General features: G+C 40.3%; 4 protein-coding genes across 4 annotated transcripts in view; 3 read left to right on the top strand and 1 right to left on the bottom strand.

Annotated features, from left to right (window-relative positions):
• The window catches only part of LOC116841767 (proteoglycan 4-like), a gene marked incomplete at its 3' end in the record, with an annotated part of 2536 nt that extends 1234 nt beyond the window's left edge, over positions 1-1302 (top strand). The window contains exon 2 of the mRNA XM_032810111.1: positions 653-1302. Coding sequence (XP_032666002.1) covers positions 653-1302 — 650 coding nt within the window. The remainder of the gene's footprint in view (positions 1-652) is intronic.
• LOC116841768 overlaps positions 1-14929 on the bottom strand; it is a 156978-nt gene that overhangs the window by 46020 nt on the left and 96029 nt on the right. The window lies entirely within an intron of this gene.
• Positions 1874-3592, top strand: LOC116841770. Its single transcript, XM_032810114.1, has 3 exons — positions 1874-2134; positions 2342-2437; positions 3080-3592. Exons 1-3 carry the CDS (start codon positions 2101-2103, stop codon positions 3271-3273), a joined length of 324 nt encoding a protein of 107 aa, XP_032666005.1. The 5' UTR covers positions 1874-2100; the 3' UTR covers positions 3274-3592.
• LOC116841766 overlaps positions 14382-14929 on the top strand; it is a 66358-nt gene continuing 65810 nt past the window's right edge. Inside the window, exon 1 of the mRNA XM_032810110.1 lies at positions 14382-14825. The gene's annotated coding sequence lies outside the window, so the exon portion shown is untranslated. The remainder of the gene's footprint in view (positions 14826-14929) is intronic.

Below are 14929 nucleotides of genomic sequence, written 5' to 3'. Positions count from 1 at the left end.
GTATCGAAATTTTTCTTCGATTAACGTTCGCGACGAATCTACCTTTTATACTTAGACCGATCCTTGAGTCCCAATTTTATATATATATATTTAAAATTCCCAAAACCCATTAAACCGATGACTCAAATAGATTCATTATATATTTACGAAAAAACTGCCTCCGCCCGGAAAGTGAGGAGATTCCAGGTTCGTGTCCTGGCGGAGGCAGTTTTTTCGCAACATATATAATGAATCTATTTGAGTCATCGGTTTAATGGGTTTTGGGAATTTTAAATATATATATATAAAATTGGGACTCAAGGATCGGTCTAAGTATAAAAGGTAGATTCGTCGCGAACGTTAATCGAAGAAAAATTTCGATACGTGCGTTTGACATGCTGGACATAATTATCCTCCCACTATCATATTAATATTATATAATATTAGTATTTAATAGCACTAAGATATCCGTCCTGTATTCCTTATTTGCCTCTTCAGTTGTTACTGTTTAGTTATTCTAAAAAGGAGCTTTCTATAATTTCTGAAAAATAATTTGTAATTATAAATAAAATAAATTATATAAAATCTTTCTTACATTTTTAGTTTCATTTTAATTACTTAGATCACATGCAAAAATATCTTTTTTCTATTTATCTTTTATTCTGTTTGTTAGGAAAGTCATTTAAATGCTACATATGCAACTCGGAGGACGATCCATCTTGTGGAGATGGACCATCCAAAGACCTATCCAAAGTGTCCCAGGTACAATGTCCAGATCCCAACATAAAACCTACGGAAGAACCTACGGAAGAACCTACGGAAGAACCTACTGAAGAACCTACGGAACCTACAGAACCTACGGAACCTACGGAACCTACAGAACCTACGGAACCTACGGAACCTACGGAACCTACGGAACCTACGGAACCTACGGAACCTACGGAACCTACGGAACCTACGGAACCTACGGAACCTACGGAACCTACGGAACCTACGGAACCTACGGAACCTACGGAACCTACGGAACCTACGGAACCTACGGAACCTACGGAACCTACGGAACCTACGGAACCTACGGAACCTACGGAACCTACGGAACCTACGGAACCTACGGAACCTACGGAACCTACGGAACCTACGGAACCTACGGAACCTACGGAACCTACGGAACCTACGGAACCTACGGAACCTACGGAACCTACGGAACCTACGGAACCTACGGAACCTACGGAACCTACGGAACCTACGGAACCTACGGAACCTACGGAACCTACGGAACCTACGGAACCTACGGAACCTACGGAACCTACGGAACCTACGGAACCTACGGAACCTACGGAACCTACGGAACCTACGGAACCTACGGAACCTACGGAACCTACGGAACCTACGGAACCTACGGAACCTACGGAACCTACGGAACCTACGGAACCTACGGAACCTACGGAACCTACGGAACCTACGGAACCTACGGAACCTACGGAACCTACGGAACCTACGGAACCTACGGAACCTACGGAACCTACGGAACCTACGGAACCTACGGAACCTACGGAACCTACGGAACCTACGGAACCTACGGAACCTACGGAACCTACGGAACCTACGGAACCTACGGAACCTACGGAACCTACGGAACCTACGGAACCTACGGAACCTACGGAACCTACGGAACCTACGGAACCTACGGAACCTACGGAACCTACGGAACCTACGGAACCTACGGAACCTACGGAACCTACGGAACCTACGGAACCTACGGAACCTACGGAACCTACGGAACCTACGGAACCTACGGAACCTACGGAACCTACGGAACCTACGGAACCTACGGAACCTACGGAACCTACGGAACCTACGGAACCTACGGAACCTACGGAACCTACGGAACCTACGGAACCTACGGAACCTACGGAACCTACGGAACCTACGGAACCTACGGAACCTACGGAACCTACGGAACCTACGGAAGAACCTACGGAACCTACGGAACCTACGGAACCTACGGAAGAACCTACGGAACCTACGGAGAAATCTTCCGAAAAAAGAACCTACGGAAAAGGAGAAAATTTAGTTTCTGCAATTAGTAAAGGAGGAAAAGCAAACACGAAGACAAAAGAAATGTTATTGAAAAAGATGTCATCGAATGAAAAACGTAAGTCCATATCAAGAAAGGAAAATATCTTATGTAATATTAAATTAAATTATATGTAGATGAATATATAAACAGAATATATGTGATAAAAAGATTCTAGTAATCCTATGTGTATTAAATATTACAGTTATTATGCTAATTTGTCTGAATCTTACCATTAAGGAAAATCTGTGCGAAGTACATAATAGATACAATTGTGTTTTTTAGTTGTGCCGAGCTTTCCCAGAGTACGTAGAAGCTTATTTGCTAAACTAGGATTGAGGACATTAGCTGATGAACCAAAATGGACTTGTTTCATTAAAAGTAAGTATTTTTATTAATCCGCAATTTTTCTTTCATATTTATTGCATTTATTATTATAAAATATCCATCATATTTATTAAAGTGCAATAACACAATGGTTTTAGATTCTCTTTTATCCCTTATATTATTGTATTAAGTTATAGTTGCCTCTAATATTAAAATGATAAAATTAGTTTCAGATAGATTTCCCACTATAATTACGGAAAAGTCCGTAGATCGATATAATATTAAAATAACTCATAATATGTTTCAAGAGATGTGGCTCTTTTGCAACAAATCAAGAATAAGTTTCAAACAGTATATTGCATTTGTATACACACAGCGCCATTAATCGAACATTCCATAGATTGAAAATTACGTGAATTTAGGTTTTATGCGTATACGAATAAGATTGAAATCATTACAGTTAAAAAAAGTCGTTATAAGTAGAGCTACTTATGAGATATGCAATCTCAAGTATTATGTGTAAAGCCAAAAATGGTGTAATTCTCAATCTAAGGAATATTCGTACATCAATGACGTCGTGTGTACATACATCAAGCGTTAATACTTTATTGCGCTTCATACCTTAGACATATTTTTCTTGCATAGCAATAAACAAGATCTACACTAATAAATTATTCTCATTTTTTTTTTTTTTAGAAACAGACGATTCGAAACAGACTGTCACACGTGGATGCATTCTTGCAAACGATATAGATTGTGAAGAAAATGGTACAACATGCTGTACGGAAGATCTCTGTAATAATGCTAATATGATATCAATTAGCAAGATAACTTTGTTATGCCTGATACTGTCATGGGCAGTTACGTATATTTTTACAGATTTTCATTAGTTCTTGAATTTATAACATTAAGCTGTGCGTTATTTAATTTAAAAATATATGTTCACTTTTATATATCCGACAATATTTTATATTGACGCACATTCGTGTATGTTAAATGAAATTCTTATAAATAAATTAAAGTATGTCTTTTTAAGATTGATGAACAGAAATGCGAAATAACGTCAAGTGCTTGTGCGATACTTATCGATACGTAAATAACACGTCGTCAAACTAAAATAGAATAAACGCTATCCACGAAAAACCTAATGTATTATATATGTAGCCAATAAAATACAGAATATATAAGTCTTTCTCTCATTATAAACTATATAACTGCCTTATAAAATGGTTTTCTCATATATTTCAAGTTTTATTTCCATATTTATGTTTTTTTAATTATCTATCATGTATCGCTTAAGAATCATTGTTTAGTACCATACTTTACACAAATTTGGAAAATATATTTCAATACATTGGGCACCACTGCTTTGTTGGGGTGTCATGTACCTTTCCATGGTAGAACGATCACTTCCATCACTTCGAAAGAATAGTCGTACCTTGCGTGCATTTTACGGCTCATAGATTTTGCGCTTATAAGGGGTCACGTTGGAACTAATAACGTCTTTACTTAATTAAGTTTTTCGACTCTAATAATATTTGTTGGCTCAAGTAATATTTGTCAAAAAAAACCAAAATGCGAATATTTGTTTAAAAATATTTTTAAGAATTGTTCGGGTTCTCTCACGGTGCTTTTTTGTTATATGTTACATGATGTTTTCATAATGCCGAATAATTATCTATTTAGTATCAGATCGATGACTTGCGAAATACTCTGAACATATATAGTCTGAATATATATTTCCTGAAATGTCTAATACGAAGGTAATAAAAATATTTGAAAATCTAGAATTAGTTATAAAGATATTGTACTGTCAGTATAAACTACTAATAAAAAATAATGTCAAACTTCTGCACGAAGATATCGACTGTTTCCTTCTAAGATTTCAATTAAAGATTACAAATTAAATATATGATAGTTATCTTTGAAATTTAGAAGTATTTTCCAATCAATTTGGGAAAATAACGCGACACAGATCAAGTTACGATAGTGACTGTTGTAAAAAAATGAAATCTGATCAAGTATGCTGTTCAGTTAAAAGGAATGTTTGCTAAAAAGACTTCATCTGGATGGCAAGAATATTACTTTCTGTAATTAAAACAGCAATATCTTTCAATAATAAATTTTACGAGCAAATTTTATGATTATATAATTTATAATTATTACTTGTCCGACATTTTTCGAATATTACTGGGAGAATAATATTATCCAACGTAATCTGCGTGCTCATCTTAACTTCAAAGACTCTCATAGTTTTAATTAAATCGCGTACCTACATGTGCTTTTGTTGTTATTACGAAAGTCGCATGACTATAGGCGCGCGCCAAAGCAGAACGATTTTTTGTTTGCATTTAAGAGTACTGTGTATTACATTATTTACTTAATTATCTAACGTTTATCATAGTATAATATCAATTACATTATTTTACAGAATATTTAATTATTTGATATGTATTCCGACAACACTTATTGATAACATTTTTATACATTGCAGAGTTAATGATAATTAAAATTTAATAAGATTTTTATTTTTTAACGACTATGTTTAAGAATTCTCATATAACCAACGGATTTGGACGAGTATGCATTCAGTCGACCACCAATAATTCTAGAATCCCAGTCCTCTATCAAGTCCTCTCACCAGCTCTCTATTTGCGCTTCAAGACACCCACAGTCGTTTACGACGATGTTACCGGACGTAGTAAACGGAACTGCGTTACGCTCACGTGGATAATTCCGTCGAGTTTGCAGGGGCGAATTTCGCGACCAATCCGTGTTTTAACGGATATTTCTCTTCGTTCGAGAAATATCACTTTTCCCAAGCTACGACGGTGATTATTTCAAGATTTAAATTCGATTAATTGCAGTTCAGTTAAAAGGAATGTTTGCTAAAAGGATTCCATCTCTCTTCTCTCTCTCTCTCTCTCTCTCTCTCTCTCTCTCTCTCTCTCTCTCTCTCACTCGTCAGATTATTGCAGAGTATTCCATAATTAAAACAACGATATGTTTCAATAGTAAATTTTACGATCGATCTTACAATTAATTATTGTTATTGACATTTCAAATGTTACGAAAGGAATTGAATATCATGATCTATGTTTATACTTTCTTATACATACGTGTAAGAAGAGCTAATTAAGCTTTCAGATACGTACTCATAGAACATAGATGCGAGTAAAATTAAGCATGCGATAAATTTGAAGAAATCAAATTTGACAAATAAAATTTAAGCAAACTAAATTTTTTTATTTAATTTAATATTTTTATTTAAAGAAACTCACTAGAATTCAAAATATGTTTTGAATAAATTTGATTCTTATGATAAACTTACGCTAGATTTCTGAATAGATAAATTTATAAAATACTTGAAAAACTAGTAACGAGTTTACTTGAATGCAATGTATTTTTCTGTATGTAGAGACGTTGATCGGAGCTCGTAAGGTTTTTTTTTGTAAAATCGCGTCTCCTTTTGTCTCTAACGTAAAAAAATTATACGGCGGAGACTGCAAGGGAGTTACAAGTTTATATGCATCTAGAATTCGGAAACCGAATGAAATGGCTACGAGTGGCGCTACGAAAAGAAAAGAATAGGTAATATTTTACGACAAATCAAATTTCAAAAACTCTACCGACTCACTATGATGCGTTTCGATGTACGGCATCCGAGAGTGTTCCTTCGACCCTGCGTTATGCAAAACTGGGCCGCGGCGAGCGGTGTGGGAAATTCTGCCGCGATGCACCAGGAAGAGAGCACGGACAAGACCTTATTTCTTTCGCGAATCACAATGAGCAAAGAAATTCTCAAGAGTACGTGCCTCTCCTTCCCCCTCCCCCCCTCTGGACGTTTGCGGCGCTCCTCTTACGCGTTGCGATAAAGCGCATATCTAACTGTAACGCCTTAGACCGCTGGCTACGCAACGAAATTGCATAAAAGTAATCCACTTTAATGATGGAATGTTCTCCCCGCGAGATGCCGCCCTGCTCTTACCTCGATACCTTCATTATACCAACGGGCCGGAGAAAATATACGTCTCTTATGGAGAAAAGAAGCCGTAAGATTAAAACTGCGCGGTTGAGATAAAATTAGTATTCTCTCCGTCACGAGTGGACAATAAGGAGCGACCGTTATTATTGTGTACAGCATATCGCGTCTTATGAAAAATTACACATAGTACGTTCACAATTATATGTATATAAAAATTATATTACATTAACGATATATTATTCAGCCTTATTCGACTAATTATCTAAATTTAGCCATTTCGTGAAAATGCGCGCAATTTATTCATTTATTACTTTTGTTACCCCCCCAAAAAATCGTAATGGAAACTATAACGATATATAGTTTTTTGTACTGCAAGTGCCCGCTTAACAGAGAGTTTATTGCCATGTAAATTGCTAAAATGTAAAGGGAAAAGAGAAAGAGAGAGAGAAAGCGAGGAGGAACGCGAAATGATTGATATCATTAACTTATTGTGCATAAAGCCGTCAAACGTGTGAAAACCGTTATCTCGCGTAGTTGCCGTGATGAACATTCCTTAGGCGCGCGATTTCTGCTTGTATTGTTTATAAACTCATATACACGACATATCGCATAGCCATAGACTTTCATCTTTCGGTTCCCGCATAATGTATAATATATGACCGGGCAACCAGTTTCTCGCCTCCTCCCTACTTCGCGGGAAGGAGGGGAGGGGAAGGATTGCGCGGCGTGTACATTATTTTCCATTAATATCACGTCGAAAAACCAGCTATGCAAGCCCTTTGCCGACGATAATGGGTGAAACTTTCGACGACCGCAGCGAGCCTAATTAATCCGTTGCGGCGCGCCAATAACTTCTCCGGCGCTTTTTAATTTCCTAGACCGCGTGAGTTCTCACGTACCCTGAATTCGCGCTTTTGCTCGTGCAGATATCTACGACGCAACGAAAAGAAAAAAAAAAATTACTTCTACAAATGTTCTATTCGCGATATTTAAAAGAAAGAAAGACTTCACGGTACACGTGTCACATTAATGATTCGACAATGTTGAAAATTGCCAACGAATGTCGCCAGACATATCTATCTGTCTGTCTATCTCGATCAACTCGTGAAGAAACCGACGCAGGGATGCGTAACTATCTGGTAATTATACTTTCGAGATGTTCCCGCTTGTACGTATCGCCAACGGTCATTGCACTTCGCGGTGGAAATTGATCGTAAACGAAAGTCCATTCGGGACGCGTAATTAGTTCCTTGATGTGCGCGTAAACTAATTAGCTGGCACAAGGCGAGGGTAATGTAACCACCGTGCGTTCCGCTCATTATTTCTCCTCGAAACTTACAGGCGCAAACACTCTCGCTGTGTTCATGTGATCGAAATTCAAGAATCAGTTTCTATTTAACCGCGCGGGCACATTAGGTGCGATACGATCACGATACGAGCGAGACGCAGAACATATTGCACTTTTAATCACTTTGTCATGCGAATGTCAGGTACAATCTAATCGCGGTTTAGTCGAAAAAAGAAAGTACAGGAGACCTGTTGTTTCAACAACAAGGTTTTTGCCAGGATCTTACAAAACAGAAAAAGAGGAAGAGAGAAAGAGATATTTCTTTTTTTTAACAGAACCGACGATTCAGTTCGAAATGTCGTCGAACTACATCGTTCGTCGCTTATAGTAAGACTCGCATTTCCGCGGTACGACGTCGGCGTCGCGCCGACCCTCGGAGCAGATTGCCAAAGGCCCTCCGTGGCCGTATAACGAGATTCGATTACGGCAAACCTCGTAAACTTCCAATATTACGGCTGAGAAAGCAGTGCTTGCTGCCTGTTGGGAGCAGATACCCCCCGTTTAGTCCCTCGATCACCTCGCTCCCACGGAACTTCTTCATTCCTTTTTTCTTCCTGCCGCCAATGGAAGCAGAAAGAGTCGCGAGGCTTTTTATATCGCTCGTCCCGGGATCTCTAATCTTTGCGAGAGCGATGTCACGGCATCGGAATAGACATGGATCACCGATTCTTATTACGACGGGATTTCCGAATCTTTCTCCAAACACCTATAATCGGAAACGAATTTTCAATTAGAGACATCATAGTTTGGGAGGTTTTCTCGAAATAATGTCACTTATACCGACAAACGTGCCACGCAATAGCTTTAGAATTAAAACACTTCACTTGAGAAGGAGAAATTGTATCGCACAAAACAAACTGCACGCAGAAAAACATCATTCTACTGCTAAGAAACGCGACTACTCAACGTACTTTTCTTCTGTCAAGTAATGGTTATCTTCAACAAAGAATACATTTTCTTGGTAAAATAGTCTCTTAAAATATATTCATGACAAATTTGAAAAAAGCTCATTATCATGTACTCAAAAGAAGAATTTATTCTCCTTACGAGAACATTATAAAACTTTATCGAAGAAAAGGTTAGTTCGACTTTATGTAGTGAGCGAACCAAATTTTCGATATAATTTAATATTCTCTGTTGAAATGAAAAACTCACTAGTATTTAAAATAAATTTGATGTTTATGATGAATATATGCTTTGCGGATAAATAAACTTATAAAATACTTGGAACAAACAACATTTACTTGAATGCAGTACGTAGAGACGTTGTTTAGAATTCATAAGATTTCTTTTACACAGCCGTGTCTCTCCCTTTATTTCTAACGTAAAAAAATTATGCGACGGAGACTGCAAGGAGGACTCACGAGTTCTCTTTAGACACGTGTCACTCGGTCGATTTCCTTCGTGAGTCAGTTGAGAAACGCTGCGCGGGTGCTTACGCATGGTTTGACTCCAATTAGTAAAACCCCGGAGGCTTTACCTACCGAATCGCTTGTGTTATATGTTGTGGGCAAACCCTAAATGCAATTAACACCGACGTGGCTGCAAACCATTATTGGCAAGTGAACGTAACTTCATCCGCGTGGCGAATTATTCCGCTAGTTGTGCGCAGCTGGATGCACGGCGATGCAACCGACGATCCGCGAGAAGCTGTGGAAAAGATTCGGGCAGATTTAAGCGTTCTGAAATTGAAATTAACCACGTCGCTTTAATCTTAACGCGAAGCACGCGAGGCAGCGGTAGGAAAGCGAGCCTGATAGAAACATATTGAGTTGTCGCTCGGCGCTCAACGTCCACGTGCGTTATTACGGCTATTCCGGCGCGTACGGGGAATATTTCATCTTTCAGTTGTGCGTCCGCCGCGCGTATATTACGGTCATGCCAGATTAGCTGCGAAGCATCAGAAATTACGACGCGTACGTACGTCAAAGGGAAGCGTCCGACTTGTAGCGCGAAGAAGCGGATTTTCCTCGACCACGCTCTCATACGAGCGGCCATTTCTGCAGGTTGTTGCTCGTACATTTCACAGTGGGTCGCAGTGATAGACTGCCCACGAAATTATCGTTCGCGATTCGTTGGATTTCGCGAACGCGTTTCACGAAACGGGAGGAGAAATTGCGGCGTAACGATTCGTTAGAGAAAACGCGACGTTTCTTGTGGAAGCGGATTGTAAGATCGATAAAGTGCAGCCAAGCGTCTATATAGACATTTCGCTCCTTTTCTAAAAACTTTGAATATCCTTATTAGTTCTATAACGTGAATATCTTTATTAGTTCTATAACATGCATACCACATGTGTATTTGTTTCGCTAACGAACATTTCAAAAGTCTTCAGGAAGATTTCTACTAGCACATGGTAAAACAAAGCAACACAGATTCACATAAAGTTTATATGTACAAGAAATGTGTAAAAAGGATAATATAAACGTTAATGACGGTCACGTCTACGTTATCAACATTTTTAGAGTTTGTCATCCACTTTAACATTGCGAATGTTTAATTCCTTAATACAACAACGTCGAGCTTGAGGGATCAATGGGAAATCTTCAAATGTTACACTATACAAACTACTATTCAAACAGATTAATTTTTATTAAACTACTTAATATTTCTTTATATATATCGCAATATATTCTATCTCTCTGTAGTTGAGTAAGTTACATAATTAAGGCACTTTAAAATAAACTAAAATTATACTAAAGACGTTTTAAAGATTTAAAAAAATTAATTTGTGAAAATATATAATTATATTTCAAGTTAAAGTTAAATTTTCATTGTTAGAGTCTACGTTAGAAGTAATGTATGTTAATTTAAACTTTGCTATAACTTTTTACACGTGTAGAACGTGTCACAAAGTTTGACGATGCGACAACGAAGCCCTAATACAAAGAATCCTGTGCGTAAGGGTGAATACATAAGAAATATTATGCTTTCTTCGCACGTATTTCAACCGCAGTGTTGCATTTCTATTCTTCTTGCAGCATTGCCTCTCCGTCGTAATTTTTTTCTTGCCTTCTTTTCTTTTTCTTTATTAGAAAATCTCATTCGCATTATACTTGCTAATCCTGTCATTTCTCGCCCGTTCGTTGGAGAATGTCATATGCGTATATTTTCCAACGCGTCATGCATAAGAGAACAGTTAGTGTCGGTACAGAAAGATAAGGTTAAATGATATTTTCCGTAATTTTAGCAGCGCGTCTTTCACGAGTTAAAGAGGATGTCTAGATCTATATAAGATAATCAAACGTTACAACAAAGTCACTTAACCGACTCTACGGCTGTCAAACGTTGACCAAAAATTCGAAGTATTTTCACTTTTTGTAAACCGAAACAAATTACGAATTCGTTGCGATATAAAATTAAACGCTTCTAATTCAGACATCGCGCTTTTTACTCTCTGTCATTAGTTGCAGCCCGACATTCGGCTCGAGAGTCGCACAAACGTCGGCGCAGTTAACCGAGTCGCCCGTGGAAACGATTTTAATTGCATACGATAATTAAAGGCGTTATTGTTGCCGAGCATCTGGCTCGAGCAGCAGTCGGAGAAACAAAGACTCATGGCGGCGGCAGCCGCGGCGAAATGGTCGAGGGGGCGAAAGTGCGGATATTCGCGAATTATTCGCCAGGCGACGCGCGAACAATACGATATTTTATGATCGTTATGACATTGATAAACGACGTGCACGCGGCTGTGTACCTCTGTTCGTTATTATTGACATGTAATTTTACGATAGACACACTAACACGATCGATTACGAAATACTTTTGAACAATAGACTACGTTTAAATGAGAATGCTGTTTTTGTCTTATACTTATCGTTCAGATATCAGTAATGAGATTTAAACTAATCAACATTGTTTGCACACGGGGAAAATGTAACCAAATCTCTGATAAAATATGAATGAACCAAAAATTTCGGTTGAAATTATCAGAATTTTGTTAATGATAATTAGAAATCTTGTTTAAGCAGAATTTAACTTCGATCGGAATCTTTTGATTCATTCATATTTCACAAGAGATATTTGGTTAACCCAACCAAATCCTTTTGCGGTATATAATAATTTTTATTGCAAGTATAGTAATTTTTATTACAAGTATTCTCAGTACAGTTCAGTTTCATAAGGAACAGCGTAAAAAGAAATATAATTTTAACGTAACTTTTATCACACAATATTTCCTCTGCGCATTATTTCAACACAATAATCAGTGAAGAAAGCTAAAATCGGCGAAAATTCGTCGATTTTAGCGACTACAATTTTATTCACAATGAATTAATAAAATTCAAGATAGAGCAGTTCACTTAACCACAAACTCGCAATCACAATTTGCATTGTTCTCTCTCATGCGGATGGATCTCTATCCCGCAAATCCCCGCTCCACTCCACAAATCTTGAATCTCTTAATGCCTGAAATACGGGAGCGCTTAACAGCGCGTCGAATCCAACACGCGAATAACTGTGATTTATCGGCGAGGGAGAATCAAACGGCTCGCGGATGCGATTCGACGGCTGTGCACGGTTTCGTAAACGCTTGGACGGATTTATGGTCGAAAACGATATCTTTCGAAAAGGGTAGAGAAGGGCCTGCCGCATAAATTACGCGCGATTCACTCGCGCTGTTTTCCCTTTAATCCGAAGCAATGTCAGTTGGTTGGTTTTACCGGGGCGAAAGGGCGGTCATGTTTGACGTGCGTATCTTGTTTCCTGCTCCGCTACGTTCCCCCTTTATTCTTTTAATTTTACATTCACGAGCAGAGATACGCGAAAAAAGATACGCTGTAGACGCGAAATTAGGTAGAAAATGGCGAACTTTCCCGGCTAGATTACGGACATTCCGGCCGACAAATAGCGGCGGTGGTGAAGTTTAACGTATCTTTTGTCGTTTAATCTCGTGCTGAAAAGTTTTCGCGCGTTTAAAGCGTACGACACGAAGTCACGGCGGCGAGCGTTCTGCCGAGAATGACGCGTTGAGCTCGCAGTGTTCAGGATTTTCCGCTATTTCCACCACCGATGATCGACAGAAATCGCGGAAAAATTGAGGGGAAAAAAGCCGCGGTCCGTTGCTGCTGCTGTTGCTGCTGCTGCTGCGGAGACGGAAATTCGGGAACTCCATGGCGTAAATTACGAGACGAATCGGTGACGTTGACTGAGCCGTTTCGAACTTTACATGCGCGCGCGCGCGCACATGGAGCCTGGTTACCGGCATGTGAAACAGAATTAACTGAGGCGTAAGACGGTCTGATCCATCCCCCGAAGCTTACATTGACTTAATTTATTAGCCTGCGCTAACCAGATTACGACTGACTGGCGCGCCAATGTAAAAACAAACGTTGTTCTTTCCACCGTTGGCTTTAAGCATCTAATTACAAAAAGTACGCGCGACTTTTTCGCGTGCACAGGAACTGCCGTTTTACAAAATGGCCTCCGTCCTCTCCGATCGTTTTGTCTAATGACGAGTATCGTTGCGGAATTGGACTTTCATCAGCTCCATTCACGGTTCTCTCTACCGCTCATTTCAAGAGAAACCGGACAGAAGACGCTCACGAGAGGCGAAACTCGCTCGTGGAAACCGGTAAGATAAGTTCGCGTCGATATCAACATTAAAAACGACGTTGGAAATTTTCTTTCGTGTGTGGGGATCCCTCGTAGGCGTGCTGCTGTATGCTCATTTCACTATCACGCGAGAGAGTCAGTGGGAGGTATGCAAAAACAAGCCGCAACAAACGAGCATATCCCGCGACAGGTCGCGCTTTTCCAGAGATCGCGACGTGAGTTGCAACGCGCTATGTTGCCCACACTCTACGCTGCATTTTGCGTAGTCGTGGCGCACGGACGCATTGACCCGATTTCCAAATACATAATACCTTCAACCACCACGAAATACAAATGCAACGATGCGCGCGAACGACCACGAAGGAAACGGCTCTAAGTATGTTCCCTCTCGCGCCTCATTGCCAGGCTTGTGACAGATTAGCGAAAGCATTGCTCTCCCTCAGGGTGAACCGAGTAACAAATTTCGCCCCGACAAAGCGAAGGCAAAGCAAAACCGCGTTCGTCCCAAATTCGACGTCGTCGCCGCGGCGCGGATGGAGGGACGAGGAGGAGGACGGTAGAGCTGCGTTGCGATGCAACTCGCGATGTACTCGGGACCGTGGCTGTCCACGAAGCAACCGCAGGGCATCGCACGTGAAACGTACACGTGAGAGAAAAGAAATGGTTAATCTAACTGAAACTACAGTTATTTTTGGCCCCAATCATATTTTTTGGTTGTTCTAACAGGAAAATGGTAGTGGCAACGTGCATATAAGATCATCATCACTAACACTATAGTAGAATTTAATAAAAAAAAAAAAAAATAGTTTTTTAGACCATAATTTATAGTAATTATTTGTTTTGACCATTACAAATACCAAACCGTGTTTTTCGGTGCAGATCCGGCAGACGTTCTGCAGGCGCTTGGTGACGCGAGCCCAGGGATTCGCGAGTGCCAGGCGCGATAATAATTCCGATGCGAGTACATACGAGCGCGGGCTCGCCTGTGCTCCCTCGGCTACGCGCTTGCACACACGCGCGTCCGCACGCAAGTGCACGGGCACCCACGCGGGCACACGTGCACCCACCGCGCGGCGATCGGCCTCAGCCGTGAGCGCGGGAGGTGCAGCGAGCTGGTGCACGTCGAGGCGCCTCAGTCGACCGCTACCCTTCGTGACCGACGGTTCGTCCGTGTCGTTCTCCATCTCGCCAGACACTGAGAGGAGAGAGAGAAAGATAGAGAGGCAAGAAGAAGGGGAGAAAAAGGAGGAGAGGAAGAGAGGGTCACACACCTGCCGGAGTGTTTATTCTTCACCGTGCGAGCTCCAGCTAAAATAGCAAGAGGCAAAGACCGAGATTTCAGAGCGTTCTCAAGTGCGTCTCGACATTCGGTGCGCGCGAACCGCGAGCGGAAGGTGAACGGGGGGTGCGTGTCGTGTGTTAAGGGTGCGTTACCCGTACGACCTATTCATCCCTCGTAGTGCGAATTACCATGCGCCACCGTCGAGTTTGAAGCGGACCGACGAAACACCGAACTCCGAAACCGAATTCGCAGCAGTCGCGAAGTCATCCCAATCGTGAGTACAAATTAAACTGGAATTACTAGTCGGGAGAAACTGTCTTGAGAAAGAGAGAGAGAGAGAGAGAGAGAGAGAGAGAGAGAGAGAGAGAGAGAGAGAGA

This window comes from Odontomachus brunneus, unplaced genomic scaffold, assembly GCF_010583005.1.
Source record: "Odontomachus brunneus isolate Ranch 3 - 2012 unplaced genomic scaffold, Obru_v1 Obru_scaffold_018, whole genome shotgun sequence".
In the NCBI taxonomy this organism is placed as follows: domain Eukaryota; kingdom Metazoa; phylum Arthropoda; class Insecta; order Hymenoptera; family Formicidae; genus Odontomachus; species Odontomachus brunneus.
This window is presented reverse-complemented; position numbering and strand designations above follow the sequence as displayed.